Raw genomic sequence first — 13,655 nt, 5'->3', positions numbered from 1 at the left:
CAGTACATGACAAATATCACTCCTGCCAAGACACTTAAACAAAGTGTTGTATCTCGTGTACCAGCTGAGCTCAGTTTGTGTTCATGTGTATTTGTCAAAAGTGACTCGGCACATTAACCCCTCCAGACATCATACACTGGACTATATAAGGTGATACACAGGTCTCCAAAGTATTTTATTCTCGATATACAAGGCAAGAGGGAATCTGTTAGCAATGACTGTCTTTAAAGTTGCTCACTTAGAGGATAAGTTTTTAGCTACATTGACAAGCAGGAACACTACATTTGATGGGGGGTAATACATCTCCACCTGCAAAAAAAAAGTTCTGGGGAAAAAAATACACTGGCCAGCTTGTTATGTACAATATTTCAACCCTGAAGGGACTCTTGATATTATAAATCTGTAACACGACCTTTTTCTCATTATTGATCACTTGCTTCCACACTTTGTGCTCTTACGATCTTAGATGGGGCTATTATAGCAGACTTCAGCAGCAATTTTTATCTGATCAATGCAAGCCATTTAGAGTCTCCTGTTGCTCAACCATTAGTAGAAGAGAAAATGGTCATACAAGCCAGCACCTGGCAATTGGAGTCAAGCGACTCAGGCAGTTGGATTTGAAAGATGATTGGGCAATAGAGTTCAAGTAATCCAGGGGAGATGTGTGTTTTTATTTCCATGAATTTGTGACAGAAGGTGGTTTTAATTCACTTCAACTCAGCAGTCTAGAGATGGAACTATTGACCCGAGTTCCACACTGTGCATGCAGCAGTGAGTAGGACATTCATAACTAACTAGTTTTTTTTTCTCTACACTATCATTTAAACAAAAATTTGGGTACTCTCATTTCTCTTATGTTAGTAAGTGGTTCATCCTTGACGTTTCAATAAGAAATTATAAATATCTCAGGTTGCTCTCACTAGAAAGAGTTTGCTGTATGAAGGATTAATGCAAGCCATTTAGAGTCTCCTGTTGCTCAACCATTAGTCGAAGAGAAAATGGTCATACAAGCCAACAGCATCTGCCGTGGCTGAGCTACTTGGTGTGATCAGTTTGAGACTATTTACAGAATGCAGCTTTACATGGTCACCTTAAATACTTACAATTTCAGCAATTGTGTCCAATCAATTCCAAAGTTAAAGCAAGAAGAAAACTACACTATATCTTGTGGAATTTGAATATTTTCCAACATTTTTTTTTTAAAACTTATTCTTAAATTTGACCCTTTTTTTCATAAGCCCCATTTCTCACAATGAACTCATCAGCATGGTAAATGATATTAAAAGTTGGGCACTTAGGATTTTTCTACCCAGTGAAAGAAGGTTGATTTGGTGTTTTTGGCTGTTAAATGTTGTTTAACGTAAAAGATTAATGTAATTTTCAGTGTCTGCACTCCGACACCAACAACCGTGTTTGTGAGGGGGAAAGATTCAATTAATCCATTATTTCTTCACCACAAATGAATATTGTCTATGGCAATGGCTAATTATGATCTCCTGTTATTGACTTATAAAGAATGGAAAATTGTAGGTTTTGTTCATAAGAAATATGAGCAGTGTTCATATTGGATGCTGAAACAAGATTAGACTCACCTACCTCTTTCTGTTCCCTTCTCTTATGTTCTTACTCCTCTAGAGTTCAACACAGAAAGATGCCCTTCAGCCCAACTTGTCCATGCTGCCCAAGCTCATCTCATTTGCCTGCATTTGGCCCATATCACTCAAAACCTTTCTTATCTATGTACCTGTCTGAATGTCCTGTACTACTTCCTCTGGCAGCTCGATCCTTGTAACCAACACCCTCTATGTGAATAGGGGCCCCTTCCAGTCTCTTTTTAATTTTTTTTTCTCTCACCTTAAATCTACGCTCTCAAGTTTTGGATTCCCCTACCCTCTGAAAAATGCTATGACCTTAACTGTACCCTCATGATTTTGTAAATCTCTATTAAGTCTCTCCTTAGCCTCCCAAGCTCCAGGGAGAAAAATCGCAGCCTGTCCTGCCTCCTTATAATTCAACCCTTCTCGTCCTCATAATATTCTCGTGAATGATTCCTGAACCCTTTCCAGCTTAACAATATCTTTCCTGCATTGTGATGTCCAAAACTGCACGCAGTGCTCTAAAATTGTGACCCAGCAATGTCTTGTACAGTTGTAACATGATGTCCCTGCTCCCATACTTAATGCCATGACCCATGAAGGCAAGCACACCTTGTCTCCTTGTATCACCACTTTCATGGAATTGTGCACCTGTCACCCTAAGTTTCTGTTCAACAACACTCCCCAGGGCCTTACCATATACTTTGTAAGTCCTGCCCTGTTCCAAAAAAATATCACAATAAACTGGTAACTAAGAAGACTGTTTTATTTCTGTTTCCCACAGCTTGATTCCTTGATTTAATGTTAAATTTAATCTCGCACATAGTTCTGTTTTTTTTAAACTCCCTCTTAAACTGTGGTCTCCTGTGAGTGAAGCTTAATGGCTGCTATTGGATTTTGATTGGTCCACAGTCAGGGAAATAATGACTTGAACTCACAGGCAGGTGTAGAGTTAGCAGAAAAAGCCCAAGGGCCAAGTTTAACTTTAGAATGTACTGCTTCAGTCAGTACTGTTTCCAGCTCTCAACACCTGTCGTTTATGCATGAAACAAATCATAATGTTCATGCCAGAGTATGTGGAAAATACCTAGGGGGCTAAATTCGATAGCCCCTGGAAATGGGCATAGAGATTACGATTCAAGATTAGCCTGTGATCAGTAGAGTACAGATTCAGTGCATGCTACCTGCTCATTTTCATCATTTCAATGTCATCCACTTAGTAGATGAACATCTCAACGAGGGTAATGTGAGTGACTTGGACTTTTTTAGACATACAGCACGGTAACAACCCTTTCGGCCCATGAGCCCATGCTGCTCAATTACACCCAATTGACCTGCAATCCCTGGTTTTTGAACAGTAGGAGGAAACTAGAGCCCCTGGGGAAAACCCACACTGACACAGGAGAGAGCACAGATTGGTTACATAATGAAGGTTCTTTTCATCTGAGAGATGGGGTAGTTAGTGCTGGTTCATGCTCAGCTGAGCTTCTGAGCAGAAGAGTGTTATCTAGGTTGTCGCCTTCCTCTCTCACTCTCTCTCTCTCTCTCTCTCTCTCTCTCTCTCTCTCTCTCTCATTCTTATGAGTGTCCGTGGTTTTCTTTATGGTTAAGGGATGTACCTTAATGTTGATGAGGTTTGTGCATTTGAAGCAAAGTTACCACTTGCTCTGCTAAAAACAATTTGGCTCTTCTGGAGTGATCTTCACAGCTCTGACATTATCTCAATAAGCAAATTGTTTATTTAATCATGAGTTTTATATTATCTTTGTCTCTAAGAAACCACTAACTTAATGCATTATGATTGCTGCCATAATATACATTTGATGTTCTCTTCATAGTCAATACTGGACAGATCCATGTCAATTACTCTAATATCAGTGGTAGGGTACATGGTGGAACATATTGTTAAGAAAGTGATTACGCAGTACCGAGAAAATAATAGGATTGGATAGGAGTGCCTCATTTCAGGGGTCCCTTCAGTTCCCAATCTATGTCTGTACTTTGGAAGAGATGATAAGTTGGGATGACTTTTGGTTTGCTGCTCATAAAGGAGGGTGTATTGTGGACTGAGAGGACGAGGTATGGCTTTAGCATATCAACAGGGTAAGTGTATGAGCCACAACTATAATGTGTAAATAATGGGTGTGGAAAAAATAATAGAAAGCCCAAGATCTCTTTTAATGGAGAGAGATGGAAACATGTTGGTGACCAGGTGGTCTTCATGTTCTTGCATATAATAATCACTTAAAGTTAACATGTAGGTTTAATAAGCAATTAGTAAGGCAAATATTTTTGGTCTGTGGAGCAAAATTTGTGTGGAAGAGCAGAGACATCTTCCTCCAATTATTAAGGACCGTATAAGACCACATTTGAAATGTTGTGTATGGGCCTGGTCTTGTTTTCTAAGGAATGCTATATTCTGATCGAGGAATGCAATGAAGGTTTACCAGATTGATTTACAGATTTGTAGCATTGTATGTAAAGAGATTAAGCAGGCAAATCTTATATTGCATTGAATTTAGAAAAAAAAGGTAATCTCATTGAATCCTAAAGTTTTTTTTAATGAGTTTTACCATTTAAACATGGAACTGATGTTTCCCCGATTTAGGGTGTATAGAATCAATGGTCACAGCCTCAAAATAAGGGACTAGCAATTCAGGGCAGAGATTAAAAGAAATATTTTCACCCAGAAGGTGGTGAATGTTTTTTTTTTATCCTGTATGCAAGTAAACTGGTGGATCAAGCTGCTGAGAATTATCAGGACTGGAACTGATGCAGGAAAACAAAGTGGAGTTAAAAGGACAGTCCTGATGATATTGAATAATGGATCAGGTACAAAAGGCTTTTGCTTCTGTTTAATTTCACTCTGCACCCAGCCTTCCCTGCTGATTCCCACTGAAACAGAAGGAAATGTGGCCATCCTGTTTGATGCAGCCATGACTGTCTTTATGCAACAATTATGATTGCTGCTGTGATTGCTGGAGGCTGGAGATATCACTAGATCTTTCTGGAAGTACAGGCTTCTTGTGCAGTGTTCTTCGTTGATATGCCTAGAGGTCAGTCAGAATGAAGAGATGGAAATGTATCGCAGCCGACATCTGAGATCCCCACCACAGTCTTAATTCAGCTCATTCCATGTGATATCAAGAAATCACTGGATCTATACAATATCCTGGCTTTGGCACCAAGCTCCCACACTCCTAAACTAGCCACTAGCACTGGCATCTACCTGACAAGATGGATAAATACTGTCCCAGTAGATTCTATTCACAAATAGCAGAACAAATCTGGCCCAGATACCTGCTGCATGTTTACTCTCGATCAGCGTGATCAGTGGTGATGTGATAGAAGCTATGTCAACAGTATCGTCAAGCAGCATTTCCTCACCAAATATCTCCTTCACAATGTCCAAATGATGATGTACCAGTTACTCATTACAGCTGTGGGTCCAAGAATGGAACATAGCACTGAATTCCTGTGGGGTGAGGGTGACTTCATTTGTCATTAAACCTGCATTTGATCGAGTGTGGATGCTGTCAAAACTGAATCAATGGTCGTCAACAGGAAAATATTTCAATCCTTGGACAAATAAAGCTACTGTGATTGATGGAAGTTTTAATTCCAACCCCTGAAACTCACAGGAGGAGTTCTTCAGGGTTGTGTCCCAGGACCAACTACCTTCAGATGCTTCATCAATAATTGCCCCCAGCCCATCCCAAGTTCTGAGGTAAAGATGCACTCTGGTGATTACACCTTGTTAAATTCTGTTTGGAACTGCTCAGCACATCTCTCTAGATATGGACTACAAAGAATATGTTTGACAAAAAAGTGCCACCAGCTTCAATGGAATTTTATTGCTCGATTTCTCTATTGACAAGTGATCAACTGGACCAGCCATGTAAATACAGTAGAAACTTGAGATAGCAGGTACTGGAATCTGGAGCATAAAATGATCTTCTGGAGGAACTCAGCCTGTGGAGGTGAAGGAATTGTCAATATTTTGGGTCCTGAGCGGAGGTGATCATCCTTTTTCCTCTACCAATGCTGCCTGGCCCCCCGATTTCTTCCAGCATCTCATTTTTTTTGCATGATTTGGATAAATTATGATTTGGATAAATTCACCAACCACATAAAAGGCTCAGAATCATCCAATACAGATCGGCAACACCACCCTAAATGTTCACTCCCACAAAGCCAGAGAAACAAAACTACAGTGTGCATCAGCTCCAAAACTGCTGCAGTTAATTGCTTACAGTTCCCCAACAGATCTTCCAAACCCATTATCTCTACAATCAGGGTTCAAATCCTGGAACTTCCAACCAACAGCATTGTGCAAGAACTTTCCCCAGAAGGATTTAACATTTCAAAGAGGAGTTCAATTCATAAAAGTGTTAAGTGTTACACTTTGTATGATCGAACTTAATGATGGAGTAGGGGTGGCATGGTTGTTGCAGTGGCCAGTGCAATGCATTTACAGTGCCAGTGTTTGCAATCGGAGTTTGAATCCCATGCTGATGGTAAGGAGTTTGTATGTTCTCCCTGTGTCTGCATGGATTTTCCCAGAGGGCTCCAGTTTCATCTCACCTTTCAAAAAGTACTGGGGGTGTAGGTTAATTGGGTGTAAACTGGGTAGCACAGGCTTGTGGCCTGAAATGGCCTGTTACTGTGCTGTATGTCTAAATTATAGTGTTAATGACAGAATCTTAGCAGTCTTAGGGCATAGAGGAATCATGGGGTCGAAGAGCATAGATCCCTTAAAGTTGCCATGCACCTTGACAGAGTGGTTAAGAAGACGTAAGGTGTGTTAACCTTAATTAGTCAGAGGATTAAGTTCAAAAACTATAAGGTAATATTATAGTTCTCTAAAACTCTGGTTGGACAATACTTGCAGTATTGTGTTCAGTTCTGGTCACCTCATGACAGGAATAATTAGGAAGCTTTAGAGAGAGTGCAAAGCAGATTTATCAGGATGCTGCCTGGATTGGTGAACAATTCTTATGAAGAAAGGTTGAATGATTTTTCTCTTTGGAACAATGGAGGAGGGGAGATGACTTAACGATTATGAGGAACATTGATATAGTTGACAGCCAGCAACTTTTTCCCAGAGCAGCACTGGCCAAAACTAAAGGACAAGGTAAGTGGAGGAAAGTTTAGGAAAGATGTCAGAGGTAGGTGTTTTTTTTTATTTGCAGAGAATTGTGGGTGCCTGGAATGCTCTTCGATAGGTACATGGATGTAAGTAAGATTGGTTGTTGTGGATCGTGAGAGAGGCAAGGGATAGATTGATCATCGAGTGGGTTTATATACGTCAGCATAACATTGTGGACCAAAGGGCCTCTACTCTTCTTTGATTTCATGAAGGAAATTCCCCATGATCTTATCAAAGGCAATTAGCCATGGGAGACGAGCACTCACCTTGACAATGACACTGAAGTGGTGAAAAATGAACAAAAAGGGAATAACTGACTGAGCAGCTGGGCAGATTTGGAATCCAACTGGGAGATGAGCTCCTCTTCATCAAATTCCCTCTTCCTCCTGTGCCCTCTTCTCATTGTGCACCATACTAAAAGATGAATGCTTGTGAGCTCATCTATGTGTGGGGGCAAAAAGCTGCAAGTCAGCAAAGGGTTTCTCATTACCTGCCATACACTTCAATTACATCGGTGCTTTGGAACAAATTGCAGGGAAAAAAACAAATACTTGTAGGATGGGAACAGCTGGAAAAAATGAACCAGTTACTAATCCGTAACTATTTGATCAGGAGTCGTGGAAAGGGGCAGGTGGTAGGATCCTTGCTGCTGCCTTAATGTTGAAATGCCTGTGCATATGAATGGGGGGGAGCGGGTGTTCGAAGATGTGTCTGGTTTTACTGGAATGAAGGGTGATTATGGACATGAGACTGATCCTGACCTTGGGTGCTGTCTCCACAGACTGCATGTTCTCCCAATCTCTGCTGTGAGTTTCCCTGAATTATCTGTTTCTTCCCATTTCCCAGACATACTGATATGTTAATTGAAAACTGTCAATTACACCTTAATATAGGTAAATAGCAAAATGAATTAAAAGCAAGTTGATGGGAATATATGAGAGTGAACAATTTTGTTGCAATACAAGGGAATGAAATAATATCCTGAGCTGGCAGAGATCAGGTAGGTTGTAATACAAGATAAGTCTTGCAGAGCTTCTCATCTTAATATGTAAACTTTCAGTGGCTATCATAAAATTATTGAACAGCACTGTTAGCGTTGCGGTCAATGCAACACTATATTACAGTGCCAACAACCTGGGTTCGAATCCTGTGCTGTCTGTAAGGAGTTTGTATGATCTTCCATGAAATGTGTTTTTTTTTCTGGGTTCTCCAGTTTCCTCCCACCCTTCAAAACATATGGGTTGCAAGTTATTCGGGTGCTGGGCTGTCAATGCCCAGATTTGGCTTCTATTGTGTGTAAATATAATTTTTAAAAATCTAAAATTTTGACTTGACTGCTCTTTTTGAACCACCAGGTTATCCTGTACATCCTAATAAAGGGACCCTGTCTTTACTTTCACCCTCCCAACTCAATGTGCCAACAAATTAAATTGCATCATGTTGAGTTTTCCGGACAATACACTGAAAATCCATTTAATCCAGAAAACAGTCACAATTTCAATTTCATTGTCAAATCACCCTAACGAGGAAACTTTACGGAGCTGTTCCAGTTGGAGTGGCCTTTATAGCCCGAGCAGTTTCTGTGCAGGGTGCACGAGGAAATGTCACGTGGAGCAGCATTGTCACAGGACACGACTTGCAGGTAAATGAAATACTCAATTTCATTTTCAGTTCCTCTGACACTGCTCTTTCCCTCCACCCCCACCAATTTTAAGCCCTTCCTGAAGCCATTGCTCCAGATTCCCTTCTCACGGGCTTCCTTCCAGTTCTCCTGCCAACTTGATGCCATTCCCCCCGCTTTACATGTTCTGATCACCATTGCACACAGTGGCTATACCCAGTGACTTGCTTTTGATGTTCATTCACTGGAATTCCAAGGCTTTAATATTCATAACTTTATTGCATCTGCCATTCACATTAGCAGGAAAATGAAGAGAATTTAATGCTTCAACACTGACGTTTTAATTTTTTTTAGGAGCTCTGGTCTCAAGTCAGAAGCTTAAGCTTCCAGTCTTGATTGACGATGTTCCTCCTTTTGATTGCAGTTGTCAGGTTCTGCCAAGTTATTTAAGGATATAAATAGGTCAGGCAGATTGAACAAAAGATGCTCGTGTAGAAATCAGGGTGGCAGTAATGTTTTTTAAAAAGAGTTTTTACAAATAGGCATTAACATCAAGATGTAATTGTACAATTGTCTTTGACACATTGACTTATGAGTAAACTTCTCTCCTTTCAGGTGGGTTTGCAGCTGCAGTCACCACCCCTCTTGATGTGGCAAAAACCAGAATCATGTTAGCAAAGGTATGTTTGTCAAATCATATTGCAGGATGGACCAAAGGGAGTGGTATACTCCTTTGATGGATCATAATCTTTTAAATTGATAGTCTTGTGAATTATAATACATTGCTTACTCATTTTTCAAAATGATTCTTTGACAAAATAAATGATTTACATGTTTCCCTCCTTAATGTGTGTGTTAAGTTTTGGTTGAATGTTTCTGCCGAAATTCCATCTGATGCCAACAATTTTCAGCCCTGACATACATTAGTTTTTAAGAGAGGAAACTGCTCATTGATTTGAGAACAGTTTAACTTTATGCATGAATTTTAAAATTAATGGATTGTTTATTAAGACAACAGCCAATTGGATTGAGATGACTTCCCGGGATTTTTCTTTAATGTGAACTTGAAACCATTGCCTAAAATAGTTTTGCAGTAAGATTACAGCCTGGAAGGAAGCTTCTCTGCCCATCAGGATTGTGCTATATCTCTATCTCTTCCTATGGCTTTGTTGTTTTCTTCTTTTCAAGTACTTATCCAGTTCTCTACTGAATACCTTTTCTTCTCCCTGAGGTTCATCCCTGATCACTTGATATTCAGTCATTTCCTCTTTTTTTGCCTTTTACTTTCAAAATATGTGCTCTGATTCCTTTTTACCAATGGCAACAATTTCTTAATAGCAACTTTAGTTGTCAATCTTTGATTCCAGTAGATGCAAGCAGGTTCTTTTCTCACACAAAAGTGGCTGTATTTAGGAAGACTTTTTTGAAGCCCCTGCAGAAATAGGTGCCACTTGCATTTGTGTGTTATCAAGAAGGAAGCTGCCAAACCAGAAATGATTTGCAACCAAGAGGTCTCATCTGTGTTTTTATTTAATTCAGACGGGTACCATGGCAGCCAGTGGAAAAGTGTTATCAACCTTGAGCAATATCTGGAAGAATCAAGGGATTTCTGGGTGAGGTTTTGCTTTCTTTCAATCATAATGGATATGTGACAAGAATTATCTACTGTGATGTTAGTATCTTTGAATCTATCCTGTCCAGCTGGACAGAACATGTTTGGTTGGGTCCTCTATGTCACACATAGTCCATCAAATGTAAAATTAGCTTGCATATATGAAGTATATGGTCGAACTCTTTGTGCCCCCATTGTTGTAGATATGTTTAAGTCTGGTCTTGGAGCTGAGAAAGGAATCACTCAATCCATTTTCCAATGTGTCAAACAAATATTAGAAATGAAGTTTAGATGCGAAATTTAGCAATAGTATATTGTTGAAGAAATTAGTTCTCTTATTATGGAATAAACTGGAAAACAACTTCTAGTAGTGTATGTGGACAATTAAACACAAATCTCAGGAAGTTGCCCTCTGAACTGCCAGCTCCTCTGCTACACAGAGAGATCTAGTTTTCTGTCTCCTTGTCTCATTATTATAGAAGTATTATTTTCTTAGAATTTAATGTTTCAATCCCATCTTTATTTTCCTCAGCTTGATTTCCCATTGACTTAAATTACTGATTAAGTATAGGCCATACTATTGTCTTGTTAACACAAACTCAAGCTAATTCATTCCTAATATTACAACCTCTGGTACAAAATCCAAAATAAAGTTTTTGTTTAACTGTAAGATTGCTGTCCTGCTTTGTTCAGTGCTGATCATAAATTCCAGACAGATTCATTTATTTTCCCATATACAATTACTGTTTCATTGTTCAAGTTATTTCTTGCATTGGATCATCGTGAACGCTCAGTACTTGTGTGAGCGTGGAAGAAGTGTGATGTTTGACAATGTAATAATGGTTGGAATCAATTAATTTTGGAAATGTACTTTAAGTATCAGGAATCAATTTTTGTTATGTATTTGTGCTGAAGTAGAACTAAAGATTATGATTATTATTGAGATCATTGAATTTATTATTGAGGGGGGAGAAAAGGCAATCAGGAGAATTTTTCTCCCACATTCAAAATTCAGAAACACCTTGAGATGAGTTAGTACCTGAAAGAGAGTAGGAGATGCAGGGTCAGAAAGCTCCAGCTTCTCTCAACTGGTTGTTCACTATTTTCAGAGCTCATCCTGAATTTAAGTCTTTTTCTTCATCCATTCCTCTCAAATGGAAACCAGTGGCAAATAAGACAAGGCACTGGTCTTGCAGAGCAAACATTGAGAATGTTAAAGGCAAATTTTCATTGCTTCACTGATTAAAAGGTGTAGCTTGTTTAAAAATGTGAGGGTGTGCATTCCTTATCCAGGCTTTAATCTCTTCTGCAGTCAGATGCTCACTGTCACTCCAAGTGATGGTGGTTGGTATTTAGATGGAACATGTCCGTCAGGAAGGATGATGGTGCATTTTACAGTGAGCTGTGCTGTTCTTAAATTTCTGGTGTTCATTGTCTGAAAAAGATGGGCTTGATGCTTATATCGGACCAAATAATAATGATCTTCATCAAAAGTAAGAGGAACAAAGAAATGTTTGCTTTGATCAATCTGACCTTCAGATGATGTCACTCAAGTTTTAAATGAAATTAACTTTCTGGTGTCACCTCGGTGCTTAAATATCATATCAAATACAAAGGCTGTTTAAAAATTAGACTGTGATCCCAGCTCCTGCATGGGACGAACATTTTACTGAATTGCTCTCATTTATTTCTAAAAAATGCTTCATTCATGTGCCCTTGCAGAAAGCTGTGTAATTTAGTGGTTTAAATTCCAGCAGACAGGTCTAACGTAGCTAGGTTCGTTGTTCTCAACTTTTTTTTTTAACCACTTTAAGTAATCCCTTACTAACTACAGAGCACCTATGCTCTTGATGCTCTGTGGTTAGTAAGAGATTACTTAAGGTGGATATGAGTGGAAAGAAAATGGTTGAAAACCACTGGGCTAAATGAAGGATTCCTCAAAGGGAAGAGTGTTTGTGCTGTTTGGGGAAACAGGAACTCCACCCAGGTCCCTTAATAGTTTGGTATGTAATTTATAAAACTCAGTGTTGAGTTTCAGTATGCATTTGGCTGATTAAAATAATTGTTATAAATGGAATGAATACCAGACCTGGAAGCCATATTTAGCTGAATGGGGATCAGACATTGGCATCTAGTTTTATTTATTTAGAATATTAATGTTTTAATCATTTCATAATATTCAAATATGATTTAATTTTATTTTTAGTTTTAATGCTTTTATTCTGACTGAAAATGATTTAAAGAACTCAAGATTGTTTTTGTATAATTGCTGGATCTATTGCAAAAGCCTCCCGAGTTTGGGAGGCAGATCTCCAGTTGAGCTTTTATTGCTGACCCAGGACATGAGGGAATGCAAAGAGCAGTGCTTCTGCGCAGACTGCGCCTCACCACCTGGCGCCTTGTTTTAGGCTTCCCCATGTGGTCTTGATGTCTATGGCCGGTGGGCCTGCAAATGCAAGCCAGATCCTAGTGGAACCATAATAATGGAATTTCTATTGATATAGTGAGCTGACAATTGTGAATGAATACCTTGGAATTCCTTTTTTTATTACAGAAAGTTTTCAATTAAATTGCTATGGTTAAGGTTTGACATATTATGAGAAATAAAGTAGATGGTGAAGGTAGTATCTCAACATGCTCTCCTGTGAGTTGTACAGCATGGAATTGGACCTCTTGGCCCAACCTATCCCTAGAGTTTTTCTGACTTGGTTCCATTTGCCTGTATTGAATCCATATTCCCCTGAACCTTTCCTTGTCACGAAGCTGTCCAAGTGCCATGTAAATATTGTGATTATGCCTGCCTCGAACAATTACTTTGAAAGTTTGTTCTAGCCTCCGTGTGAATAAACATGTCTCCCAGGTCCCCTTTAAATCTTTCCACCCTGACCTACCTATGCCCAGTAGTTATACACATACCTACCATGGGAAAAAGACTGTGACTGTTTTCTTATCCATGCCATTCATAATTTCATAAACCTCTAAGATCATCATCAGTCTCTCTTGTTCCAGGGAAAATAATCCCAGCCAATCCAGCCTCCACTCCAGCACCAGCAATTTCCTTGTGAATTTTGCTTAATTGCACCCTTCCCTACCAGAACTGCAGGCATTATTCCTGGTGTGGTCTCATAAACTTCCTATACAGCTGTATCATAATGTCCCAACTCAAGTACTCAATGCCCCACCAAATGAAGGCAAGCATGCCATACACCATTACTGCCTAGTCCACCTGTGTTACCACATTCAGGGAATAATGTAGTTGTACCATGAGATCTCTCTGTTCTGCAACACTTCCTAGGACCCTGTCATATACTGTGCAACACCTGCCCTGGTTTAATTTTACAAAATTCATTACTTCACACTTGTCTGAGCTCAATTCCATCTGCTATTTCTTTCCCCAGTTTCCCAGTTGATCTAGATCCTTAAACAATCTTCTCTACTGTCCACCATACCAGCCAGATTTCAGATTTATTGTCAGAGTACATACATGGCATCACATACAACCCTGAGATTCTTTTTTCCTGCAGGCAAGGCAGAATTACCATCTACTGGTAATGCAAAAAAAAAACTGTAGTCAATGTACACAAATAAAGAAATGTGAACAAACTGTGCAGTACAGAGAATAAAAAAATCAATAAAGTGCAAAAATAAGAGTCCTTAAATGAGTCCCTGATTGAATTT

At 39.3% G+C, this 13,655-nt stretch overlaps 1 protein-coding gene across 6 annotated transcripts in view; it reads left to right on the top strand.

Annotated features, from left to right (window-relative positions):
• slc25a26 (solute carrier family 25 member 26) overlaps window positions 1-13,655 on the top strand; it is a 289,265-nt gene that overhangs the window by 250,182 nt on the left and 25,428 nt on the right. For 3 of the 6 annotated variants that reach the window (XM_069937116.1, XM_069937115.1, XM_069937117.1), the window contains exons 8-9: window positions 8,981-9,045; window positions 9,905-9,978. In XM_069937116.1, coding sequence (XP_069793217.1) covers window positions 8,981-9,045; window positions 9,905-9,978 — 139 coding nt within the window. The remainder of the gene's footprint in view (window positions 1-8,980; window positions 9,046-9,904; window positions 9,979-13,655) is intronic. The other 3 variants (XM_069937121.1, XM_069937120.1, XM_069937118.1) reach the window with 1 other exon arrangement.

Source organism: Narcine bancroftii, chromosome 5 (assembly GCF_036971445.1).
Source record: "Narcine bancroftii isolate sNarBan1 chromosome 5, sNarBan1.hap1, whole genome shotgun sequence".
NCBI classification, from domain to species: Eukaryota; Metazoa; Chordata; class Chondrichthyes; order Torpediniformes; family Narcinidae; genus Narcine; species Narcine bancroftii.
Note: the sequence above shows the minus strand (reverse complement) of the source record. Positions and strands in the feature narration are given on the sequence as shown.